Source organism: Vespa mandarinia, chromosome 7, assembly GCF_050613455.1.
Source record: "Vespa mandarinia isolate Hongniang chromosome 7, ASM5061345v1, whole genome shotgun sequence".
In the NCBI taxonomy this organism is placed as follows: domain Eukaryota; kingdom Metazoa; phylum Arthropoda; class Insecta; order Hymenoptera; family Vespidae; genus Vespa; species Vespa mandarinia.
Genome location: NC_140816.1, coordinates 4,270,394 through 4,283,376, shown reverse-complemented (window position 1 = coordinate 4,283,376; position 12,983 = coordinate 4,270,394). Strand labels below are relative to the sequence as shown.

Below are 12,983 nucleotides of genomic sequence, written 5' to 3'. Positions count from 1 at the left end.
TAAAGAAAGAGAGAGAGAGAGATAGAGAGAGAGAGAGAGAGAGAGAGAGAGAAAGAGATGAATGGCAATTAATAATAATTAATAATATACTTACTATATGTTTTTTATTCTATCAAGCTTGTTGATGAATCGACGTAAACCAATCCGCCATACTTTCTCCGTGAAACGGACACTAAGAATACTACGCATCGTTTGAAATCGATTAAAAACAGCTACGACCTTCTCCTTTGGGATCTAATCAAAGAATGTATCCTCGAACGTAGTTACCAAAATAATATTGGCAGTATCTTTAACAAAAACATCGACCTTCGTTCTCCTATTCATAGACTTGTTATTATTTACAGAATAGACTCATTCAATTCTTTTTCATCTTGTATTTACATTATCAAACAATATATATATATATATATATTTTTTTTTTCTAGAATCTTTCACGTAAGTAAAAAATTATCTTATATCGCATAATAATATAATTAAAATATTTTTATCAAGTTCTAAATATAACGATTACATTTGGAAAATTTCAACTATACTTGAATAATCCAGAGAAATTTTTTTCGATCGACTAAAAATCAAAAGAAAAAGTGTGATTATTACATGACGATGTTTATTGAATTTTATCGTGTTAATCGCGCTAAAGTAAATACTTGTTATTACGTACGAAATATACGTATTCCTGAATCACGTCGAAATATGAGAATGAAGAAGGAGAATGAGAAAGGAGAGAATTCAACAACTATGGTTGAATAAAATGGCTCCGTTTATTTGATTACGTCCCCGCGGAGCGCGTCCTCCTTTTCTCTGAGCATGGTAACATATACATACGTATATATATACGTGTGTATATACATAAATATATACACGTATAGTTGGCACAAGGCTAGTTAACGCACACGCACCTGCTGTACGACGCTGTACAACGATGCGATCGACTGTAGTGAGTGATAATCGTGGAGTAGGTCAGCGGAACAGTGCCTCTAGCAATCTGCGTTCTTCTGTCTCCCTGACATTCACGAGCCTTACGATCGACGATGTCGACATGTGCTCGTCGTAAAATCACACTCCTTCCAAATTTTCACATTCTCTTTATAATACATCAGAAATATTAATAAACAAGAATATATATATATATATATATATATATATATATATATATGTATGTCGATCTATGAATAAATCCAAATTTATCTATCTCATATATCAGCTATATCAGCATACGTTAAGATTGAATTAACGCATTTCACTTAAATCTTCCATCTCCGTAGTTTACGATATTAAAAGATTTGTGCGTATGACGGATCGATGAATCGAACTAAGATCGAAACAGAAATCTATCTATGCATATATTCAAATTATATATATATATATATATATATATATATATATATATGCGATATTAAATTTATATTATAATACCTCGGTACACCAATCGTTACGGATAACCAAACTGAAATATGTGAATCGATCTTTATATACTTCGACAATAATGATATTAACATTAGATACTATCAGAGTATAATACAAAAAATAATGAATATTTAACATTAACAATTCACTATCCGCATTTGATGGACTCGTTGTATCGTATGATCATTTTAAACTCTATCCACTCAAGTTATATACAAATTTAATATCAATAATGGTAATAAATAAATCCATCGAACGTGACGTCAAACAGGTAGACGAGAGTTTCGATAATATTTTGAATCATAAAAAAAGCGATAAAAATTCTCGTATACCGTTAGAGTTGCTTTATCGAGCATCATGAAATCAACGTGTCTATATATGTATATATATATATAAATATAAATATATATATAAATATATATATTTTCGTATATATATACATTCATATATGTATACATACATTCGTATATGTATACATACATTACTTATATATGAGTTTCAAAGAGAAAGAGAGAGGTGTGAGATAAACGTTAATTAGCAATTCTCCATAGTTACCGCATCCATCTGTCCGTACCATTTTAAGATTCTTATTTTGAAGTGGCACATAAGATTCTTCCATGTTGGTTTATATTATCATACAAGATGATAACGCGATATCATCATATGAAATCTTGTATATGTAGCAGACATAGATAGAATACAATGTGCGAGTTTCGTTCACGATTAAGAAGATTCAATCGTACGTGCGCACTGCTTTTGACGTCGAAGAAACCGGTCAGGATCGGTGGCGAAACATCTAGGTCCATTTTTCTTACGATCATTGCGTTCTAGATCCGTGAGTGACGGCTTCTCTTAATATAGAAGAGGAACGAATCGCACCTGCACACTCAAGACAATTAATTGCTCGTCCAATGGAAAACAAAACGAAGAATATCTTATTGGATTGTCGAAGTAAAAGCGAGCGATTAATTATCGAAATCACCGGAAGGATGAGGGATCTTTGCTTTCTACAAGATTTGTACTTTTTTTGTTATTTCTTTTATTTTTCTTTTTCTTTCCTTTTTTTTTTCTTTTTTTTCTTTTTTTGTTATTTCATTTTCTTTTCTTGCTCAATATGAAAACAACGTATTTTACATTATACTAATCGATTCTTCGAACGATAAATCAATTTATATGAATTGTAAAAATAATTCTAATTATATAATATTATTAGTAAGATCCATAAGAAATTCGATCTTGATCTTGATTCTTTATATTATAGTTTAATTATATGATATTTTTGTTCTCTTTAAAATTTACTTTTTTCCTAAAATTCATTCTCATTTAATGAGAATGAATTTTAGGAAATTTTCATACTCATTAAATATTAATTCAATTGACGATTAAATTAATGGCCATTATCAATTACAATGAATAATCATAAATTTCAATTTTCTCGTTCAATTAGATTTGATACGACGTATAAGAATTTTATATTACTCGAGAAAAGAAAAATAATAAAAACGAAAAGTTTGTGATACGACAAGAGAGATATACAATCGGACGACAGTGAAAATCGTATAATCGACTCGATCGTAGATACGCTCCAATCAAAAACAAATTCACGCGAAGTACGACGAGTACGACGAGTTTGGGATACGACAAGAGAGATATATAATCGGACGACAGTGAAAATCGTATAATCGACTCGATCGTAGATACGCTCCAATCAAAAACAAATTCACGCGAAGTACGACGACCGACAACCGGTAAAAGATTAAGGTAATGGGGTCGCGTTCCACTGGTAGCAACGGAATGACTACATATGGTAAAGTACGGTCGCGTTCTGAACCAGAGAATCGATCGATCGAACGATGACGAGGATCATTCCTCATTTCCATTCTTCTTCTTTTTCAATTTCCTCAATTTCTTCTTATTATACTTCCTCCTTTTTGTTGTTCAAATAGAAAAAAAAAAAAAGAAAAGCTAGAAAATCATTGGCATAGAAAACGCTTCGAAACTTTTTTCAACTTTTTTCAATAATTATTTCGATGAGCTAAATATTACGATCTAATATCGAAGCAAAAAAAGAAAACAAAAGAAAAAAGGGGGCGAGAAGAAAAGAAAAACATTCACGCGAATAATTCGACTGATGCGTCAGATCATAAATCATTCCTTTCGAGTATCATGCTCCTGACAAATGATTCTACGTATTAATGAGCAATTAGGTGCTTTAAGATTAATGCTACCATGTTGTCATTGTCATAATCTTTGATGCGAACGAAAAATTAATATGATACACGTATGGTACATGTATACATAGAACTTGGCTTCCTAATGATCATCCAGGTAACATTTACCGAAAGTTGAAAGGAATGACCGAGATTGTTGGTAACAGGTAGTACACACTACTTATTGAACACGATCGGTGTGAAAATAACAATCACTAGTTTGCCATGGAATCGAATGTAGAGAGTCGCAACAAAATATATCCATCGTAAATATATTTCAAACGACGCACTTCTTTTCTCTCGCGCGTACGTGATCAAAATAACATTGGTAATGTATTTGTTTGACCCTAAAACGCGTTACTATCTTTAAAATTTCATGAACCTCGATGACAACCTCGTATCCGGTTAATATTACATTGAAATATATCAATTAGTTTTCGTTGCTAAGTATGGAGAAAAAAAAACGATTAAACAATAAACAATTATATATAATAATGTCATTGTACAAATTGAAAAATTCGTACTAATATTATTCTTCCTTCACATTATCACCAAGGAGGACACATTGTATAATATTTTTTGAAAATTTTGCGCGATATTCGAAATTATCTTTTCGATCCTCGTACGAGACTGTATGTGAAGAAAAGGTGTCGAAGAAATCATAGTAATAAAGTCAAAGAAGACGATCGATTTTTACGATAGTCTTGACGAGCATTTATCGCGCTTCAAAGTCAGGGCCAGGTATCTCGGAATTTGAGAGATATAAATAACCTGTGTCTCCTTCGAGGAAACAAGTTAAGAGAGATAAAGAGAAAGAGAGAGAGAGAGAGAGAGAGAGAGAAAGAGAAGCGATTGTAACCCATCGAGAGAGAAAGGTCGTACGTTAGAGTATGGGAGGGAGAGAGAAAGAGAGGGATGTTCGGAAGGAGGCAGAGCCAGAAACGAACTCTTCAACGGCAGTTGGTGAATCGACGAGCGCAGGAGGGCTCTCAACTGGCGTTTGTTCAACGATTACGTGAGTCCCTGCGTTTATAAACGGAGCCGCGCGTCTCGTGTCCGCGAGAGAAGAAGAAAACAAGAAAAAAAGAGAGAGAGAGAGAGAGAGAGAGAGAACAAAAATAAGAAAAAAAAATAAAAGAAATAAAGAAGGAACCGAAAAGTAAAGATTTCAATTCACAACATCTCTTCCATGAGATATCAATGTGCAGGGAGTTCGATAGTCGCGCGAACGAAAGTGAACGTGCACGCGACTACCTTACTCTCTTTACGATTGTTTCTTTCGTACAAAAAAAAAAAAAAAAAAAAAGAAAAAAAGTAAAAAAAGAAGGGAAAAAAAGTAAAGAAAAAAAGGAACCGATAAAAATAGATATTCAATGCCAAAAACATAAAGATAGCATTCGTCGGAAATAAACCTCTAGATAAAGAATATTACGCACGTGGGAGTTAGGGAAAAAAAAGAAAAAAGAAAAAACGAAGAGAGAATGAGAGAGAGAGAGAGAGAGAGAGAGAGAGAGGAAGGAAAAGGAGAGAAAAAAAAAGCATTTTGGTCAAATCAAAACTGTATTGGAAACTTCGCGTGCACACGTGATCGCTACCGAGACGTATGCGATACTGCGGTTACCAGCACGATGTCTACGTATTATAACATGATCTATGACGCCCAGAGAATTGCGTAACACGCGTATAGCATAATGAGCCTAGACGAATTAGATCAAGTATGTCACAGCAAGGTCACGTAACGCGCTTTTACTTCAACATCTTCTCCCTCCTATCATCCCTCCTCTACATATGTACATCCTGTATAAACATCCTTCTTCCTATAAACAACTCATTGACCTTCTTCTATCATCGCATTCACCTTCGATATATATATATATATATATATATATATATATATATATATATATATATATATTTTAATCTAGTGATCGATCAACAAAATTTTAACTCGTAACGTACGTGAAGATTTATATGCTATTAAATAAATTGTTAGAACTAGCTGTAGAACTCGATTGTTTGAGTTAGTCAACCTTACGAAGTAATGTTGATTAATTAAATAAAGTTGATTGTTAATCTATTGAAAAAAAAAAAAAAACCTAATAGATTCATTTAATAAACGCATGCGAACTTTCCACGTAACTCGAGATGGCCAAATAAAAATTGTTTTATTAGCTAATACGTTTTAATAATTAATCGTTTTGATTTTCGTTCGATCTTTTGATTTTTATTTATTATCTAACGATGATAGATAATAAATAGAGAGAGAGAAAGAGAGAAAGAGAGAAAGAGAGAGAGAGACAATTAAGATCCTCTTAAAAAAAAATTACGATCGTATCACGGATTCATTTAAATATTTATCAACGTTCTTAATCGAAATTAAATACATCTGTTTAAAGCCTATTACGATATATCGTTATCTACAATCTTTCTCTCTCACTCTTACTCTTACTCTCACTCTCTCTCTCTCTCTCTCTCTCTCTCTCTCACTCTGTGTGTGTGTGTGCGTACATAATATTTACAATTATATAAACTTATATAAAAGTGAAAAATAGAATAGAAAAGAATTCTTTTATTTCTTAGATCTACTATGTTAAATATAACGATATATAATTAGATAATTGATTTAGAATGAAATAAATTGAATCGATTTTAATTGTTAATTATATATTTAATTCCTGTATAGAGATTATAAATGGGAATGTTTTTTCAGGTTTCGAGATTTCGAACAACGAAGACGAAGAGATAGAGGAAGTAGATAGTAGAAGCAGAAGTAGGAGTAGAAGTAGAAGTAGAAGAAGTAGAAGTAGAAGAAGAAGAAGAAGAGAAAGAGAAAGAATAAAAAGAGAAGGAAAAAGATTAAGAAGAAAAAGAAATTCGAAGCTAGCGCGGCGCTAGGCGCCAATAGACTTGCGACGCCGCGTTCGAGTTCGCGACTCATCCTCCAATAGTAGTTATCCGTGATGCTGCACGCGAGGATCGTCGTTGGCGGTGTCGCGACGTCGTCCCGTTTTATGTGTTTTACCACATCGAATAATTTGTCACGTATTCTTTTACGTTGTCGCACAGATGTCGAAAAGAAAATCCGATCGATCGGTGATCGTGCGGTCAATCGTGGCCAAATTACTCGACATGACATGCACAGTAATTACCTGAAAGTGTTGGAGAAATGCAAATGTAAGTACATCTTCGTATAACCATTTCGCCCGCCATCTTGCTTAACCTAACCTCCCCCTTGCTTAGTTGCCACGCGACTATGGCGCCAATCGCGCGCTCACTAAGGCGCCACTTTTCCTTTTCGTACGTATGCTCTATTGCGCATGCGCGGATGATCTCTTAACGTCATTAACGTAGCCAATCAGATTGTATTAAACTTTACGCGGCGAACTTGAAAGATATTTTTTCTTTTTGTTGTTGTTTTTAATCTCTTCGTTTCGTTTCTTAAATTTTACAAAATCGTACATTGAATATTTGTATTACTCCAATAAACAGTTATTTAGAGATACAATTTAACCTTTCGAAATAGATTTTTTTTTCTTTCAACGTCATCACATTTGGATTTATCTTATAAAAGAGAAACGAAAAGATAATTATTATATGTTGTCTGTTTCGATGTAACGATGCTAAATTGATAAATAAAAATAATCGACTGAAAAATATGCCACAACAATTAATGATTATTACTGTTAATTCACAGAGGTAATATATCAATTTTATAACAAATTTGTATTGTCATCCTCAGGTTGACATACGAATTAAAAGGGTTAAATGGAACAGAGAAAATTACGATATCAAGCGTATTTGAAGGAAAGCTTTAAGATCTTATTTCGAAATGAAAATTATAATATATAACTGGTTATTAATCTAGCAGAGAGAAACAATTGTTGGTGATTCTCATAAATTATATTCTCGTTTGCAAAGGGATTGTATATACTCGTTAGTGGTATATAATACTACACCATCGAAGCAGCAGACCCCTCGTAATTTAACGGATATGCCGGGGATATGTATTATACCTATATACGTATACGAATTACACGTTGGGGTATATTGTTGACAAGATTCGTTCAGGTGCAATTACTTAATTAAAAAGACTTACACTAATATTATCTGGGTCTCAGAGTTTCATCTAAAGTTACTTTATATTCATATCAGATTTGTAAAATCTCACTAACCAATTAAGTCTACATTTTGATATAATAAGAAAATTAATCTCGTTATATTTCTCGTCGATCATCATGAAAATGCATCATAATAGGATTTAGAAATGCATAGAAGAAAGATGATTAAATTTTTTACATCAACATCCGTATGGCCTTCATCGCAGAATTGTATGGTTTATGTTACGAGATAAACACCTTAATGATCCGGCTCGATATCGAGCAACGTTTCTTTTTTTTTTCCTTTTCTTTTTTTTCATCTCTTTTACTTTTTCTTTTCTTTTTGTTTTTCTTTTTTTTTCTTTCTTTCTCTTCTTCTTATTCTTCTTCTTATTCTTCTTCTTCTTCTTCTTCTTCTTCTTTTACACTTGAGCCGTGAGTGAACGTAAAGAAGAAAAAAATGAAATAACAGGTAAAGGAGAAATACGAAGGCGAGATGGACGCGCTTTCTTTATTTAGTCAGTGCGCGTTCCGTAATAATGTCAAATTACATTATGGACCCGGTGGCCTGGATCGTGATTCTGGCCCACCGTAAGCAACGTGCCACGTCGAGCAAAGAGAATTATTTCCAAGTTTTCCTGTACACAATATTATTCCTACGACAGATATAATATGCAAGTTTTATGCGTAGATACATAAATAATATTAAACAAATGAGTCTATGTTTGTATATATATAAATATATACAGACATACATACACATACGTATATATAATTTAGATATTATATTTATAAATTATATTATTATTCTCTAGACACATGAATAATGACCTGAATATAATATTATTCTTACGATAGAGATATATTATGCATATATAATATTTCATATATATATATAATGACATATATGATATTAAACAAACGAGATTTTTGTTTGCTATGATATAACTTGCATATTATGTCTGTAAATTGTAAACGCGCATATAAATTTAATAGAGTGAAAATTTTTTAAAACGAGATATTTTCGATACATCCCTTGCTTGTTGCTTGCATGAAAATTCTGAATCTCTATAAAATATGAAACGGTAGAATGTTTCAAACTTTTGATGTATGCCTTTAAAAAAAAAAAAAAAAATTATCTATTATTATCTAGACATAACTTTAATTATACAGCAAAGAAACTCCCACCAGATGTCAATCATAAAGGTGTCTTCGCTTGCAACGAGCTCGACCTAGAGGAAGTTCAAGTTTATGGATTCGATTATGACTACACTCTTGCTTGTTACAAACCCTCGATGGATTACCTACTTTATAACTTAGGACGAGACATGTTAATACAAAAATACAAGGTATATTTATATTAAAAAAAAAAAAAAAAAAAAAAAAAAAAAAAAAAAAAAAATATAATTAAATTTCAAGTTAATATAGTGAGTTAACAAAAATGTTATAATATGTCAAGTATCCAGAAGGTATCAGTGAACTCGAATACAAAGAGGATTTTGCTGTTCGTGGACTTCATTATGATATTGAAAAGGGTCTATTGTTGAAACTCGACAGTTTCTTACAAATTCAATTTGGTACTGTTTATCGAGGTTTACACCCGCTGCCAAACGAAGATGTTCTCAGGATCTACAAAAACAGGATTATTCCAATAGCTTACGTAGAAGCACCAAACAAACACTCACAGGTTATTTATTAAAACCTCACTAAAGTTTATCGCTTTTTATATGTATATACATATATATATATATATTTTTTTTTTTTTTTCTATAAAATCATTCATACTACCTCACATTTTCTCGTAATTTTCATTTCACTGGTATATAAGTATCTCTCTCCCTCTCTCGCTCTCTCCCCCTCTCCCTCTCTGTATACTTTCAAATCTCATCGATCATATTAACTCTCATTTATTAATCATTGCTTTTACAAGAACCATTTTAATGAAATTAATTTCATTGGTGGTATAATGGTATAATTAAAGGCAAATTTTATATTTGTATGCTTTTTCAATGGTTCCTTATGGGATTGGGGATAGCATAAGGTAAATAAATTTGTAATCGAATATTAACTGAAATTTATTCGTTTAAGTAAAAAAGAAAATTTCATTTTAATCCAAAGGATGGTTTGCATCGAACAAAAATGGTCCAACTGGCAGATCTATTTTCTGTACCGGAAATGAGTCTATTATGTAACGTCACGGAATACTTTTTAAGGAATCATATCGATTATCATCCGGAAATACTTTTCCGAGATGTCAAGGTAAAGTAAACTCGTAAAACGAGGGAATGAAATTATTTCGAACGTAATGGTGCCTTGTGAAACTAAAGGATCATTATCCTACATACAGAATTCCGTGAAAAATTGTCATCCCATAATGCACGGTATGGTAACGGAAAACGTAGCCGAATATCTGGAACAGAACAAAGATTTGAGGAGGTTCTTTGAGAGGCTCAAAAGTGCTAAAAAAAATATGTTCCTGGTGACAAACAGTCCATTTCATTTCGTGTAAATGACTATTATATTCTTTAATAAATATTAATTATAAAATTAAATATTATATTTCGTTATGGTTCTCGTCGTAAAAAATTAAATCATACTTCTTTTTTTTTTCTTTTTTTTCTTCAGAGACATAGGTATGAAATTTTTGGTCGGCGATAATTGGAAGGATTATTTCGAGGTGGTGATCGTCCAAGCGAGAAAGCCAAGATTCTTCACGGAGGAATCACGGCCATTACGAATTTACGATGAGATGAATAAGACTCAACTCTGGGATCGTGTAACCAAATTACAAAAAGGTGTCATATACCTAGAAGTACGTAATTTCATATATTGTGTAATACATTGAAATAGAATTTTATTTCGTACGAGAATATAATGATTGATAAAATTTTTGAATATAATAGGGTACGGTTAAACAGCTGCAAGATATGACAGGATGGCGAGGACATCAAGTGTTGTATTTTGGTGATCACCCGTACAGCGACCTGGCGGACGTAACTCTGGAACATGGTTGGAGAACCGGTGCAATAATTAAGGAATTAACTGTAAATATGATATATACTTTATAACGAAGAAATGAACGTTTAGTATGCGTTTCTGAATTTTATATCTTTATGCGATGGATATATATTTTTATTACATTTATTTTTTCTTCGAAATTGTATATAAGACACATAACGATTTTCAGAAAAGAAATATATATATATATATATATATATATTCATTAATTTGTTTTAATTTATAGCATGAAATTGAAACACTAAATCATCCAAAATTCAAAGAGAACGCAAACTGGCTTCAAATGTTGACCGGTTTGATAGAAGAACATCAAGATTACGAAGGTTCAGAAGTTCAAGACGAACTTAACGAATGGATAGAGGAACGCGATCGACTGAGAAATGAAATAAAGTGTGTATTCAATAAACAGTTCGGCTCGGTCTTCAGAACGTATCACAATCCGACCTACTTCTCAAGAAGACTTTTTAGGTTCGCGGATGTTTACATGAGTTCGATTACGAATCTTTTAGAATACTCGACCAGTCACACGTTTTATCCAAGGAGAGGTGTCATGCCTCACGAATACACGAGTTACTTCGTGTAAATAGCTCGAATTTCTAAATGTCCCGTTTCTCTCTCTCTCTCTCTCTCTCTCTCTCTCTCTCTCTCTCTCTCTTTCTCTCTCTCTCTTTCTCTTTTTCTTTCTCTTTCTCTTTCTCTTTACACATATATATATAAAGAGAGAGAGAGAGAGAGAGAGAGAGAGAGAGAGAGAGAGAGAGATAAATAGGGAAATATATATACACATATATTTTTTTATTCTTTTCTTTTTCCATGGGAATGGTTTCTACTTCATGTAAATTCTTCCTCCTATAAGTCACAGTTAAACAATCAAAAGAAAAGAAAAACTCTCGAGTTTAACTCGATACATTTAAATAAGTATCTAATTAATCTAGTTAAAGTTTATCTAGTTAAAGTTTGATTCGAGAAAAAGATCGATAGATGGTTTTTTAATTAAATCACTTGTCGATCGAGCCGAGGAATAACATTAATTAAATTCTCTTGATTAAAAGATCATCTACATCAAATTTATATATATATATATATATATATATATATATATATATATATATATATATAAGTGTAAGTATAGATGAGCCTGTGACATATGTCAATGTATGTAATAGTATTAAAAAGATATTATCTATATTACCATTATGTTTATATATATATATATATATATATATATATATATATATATATAAACTTAATAGGATTTTAGCAAACTGTTATATGCACTTGAATAATCCTCATTCGTAACGCTATAATTAATGAAACGAAATATATATAAATGTGTGCATTTATCTAACAATGCCAAAATGTCTTCTTGCAACTAAGGTTGTTCAGATTTTTGAGAGAAGTCAGAAAAAAAGAAATAGAAAAAAAATAGTAGAATTTGTTCAAGTACAAATATATCGTAGTTAAAGATAAAATTTTAATTGATAGTAATTGTTGAAGAAAAAAGAGATATAGTATGTATATACATTCATATATCTATATATATATATATATATATATATATATAAATATTTAAATTATCGTTATATCGTACAAAAAAATTTATAATAATTTTACAAGTTTACGACGATAATTTAAATTAGATTTATTGTTCATTTTATGTAAAGATCAAATCAGAGAAAAAAACCGTTCGAAAACATATCTAAAAGTTAATTAGAAGATTTTATAAATAATATAGTATTCTTTTTAAATTTTTTGAAATGTATTTTCCTTCGTAACGATTGATCTTGTGTAAAAATGAAAGAAAGAAAAAAAAAAGAATAAGAAACGAAAGGACAAAAAAATCAAAATGTTCCTTGAACATTATTTAATAGACGAACGAAAACGAATGATAATAAAATTAAAATAAAGTGCATCTTTCAAACGAATCTATGTGTAAATCTTTCAATTTCCACTCATTTTCAACTTCCATCATTGCAAAGCAAAAACAGTAGAGGATCGATATTTTTCATAGCATTAAATAACCTCCTTTAATTTCTAAATATTGTGTAGCATTAAAATTAGTATTCCAAAAAAAAAAAAATATATATATACATACACATATATATATATATAAGAAACATGGCAGAGAAAGTAACAACGAGGAGAAAAAAAAACATACAAAAATTCGAGCAAGAGAATACACTGGCTACGATCTCATCGATTGTGTTAGATCAAAGCCGAAGACATGTGATCGACGTTCATACGAGATCTA

The 12,983-nt window shown here is 31.4% G+C and overlaps 2 protein-coding genes across 7 annotated transcripts in view; one reads left to right on the top strand and one right to left on the bottom strand.

The window, feature by feature from the left end:
- dyl (transmembrane protein dusky-like) overlaps positions 1-6,853 on the bottom strand; it is a 47,176-nt gene extending 40,323 nt beyond the window's left edge. The window contains exon 1 of one of the 4 annotated variants that reach the window (XR_014982346.1): positions 6,767-6,853. The gene's annotated coding sequence lies outside the window, so the exon portion shown is untranslated. Of the gene's footprint in view, positions 1-94; positions 274-6,766 lie in introns of those variants that run through there. The other 3 variants (XR_014982345.1, XR_004837853.2, XR_004837852.2) reach the window with 3 other exon arrangements.
- Positions 4,507-11,420, top strand: Nt5c (5' nucleotidase C). 3 transcript variants are annotated; one of them, XM_085658250.1, is made up of 9 exons: positions 4,507-4,632; positions 6,328-6,791; positions 8,888-9,063; positions 9,174-9,401; positions 9,833-9,973; positions 10,062-10,219; positions 10,340-10,526; positions 10,618-10,758; positions 10,959-11,420. In XM_085658250.1, exons 2-9 carry the CDS (start codon positions 6,578-6,580, stop codon positions 11,313-11,315), a joined length of 1,602 nt encoding a protein of 533 aa, XP_085514376.1. In that variant the 5' UTR covers positions 4,507-4,632; positions 6,328-6,577; the 3' UTR covers positions 11,316-11,420. The 3 variants fall into 3 exon arrangements, with proteins under 3 accessions (XP_085514376.1, XP_085514377.1, XP_085514378.1); XM_085658251.1 differs by lacking the exon at positions 4,507-4,632 and adding an exon at positions 5,127-5,332; XM_085658252.1 differs by lacking the exon at positions 4,507-4,632 and adding an exon at positions 7,357-7,685 and having other exon boundaries at positions 6,652-6,791; positions 10,959-11,419.
- The last annotated feature ends 1,563 nt before the right edge of the window (positions 11,421-12,983 follow it).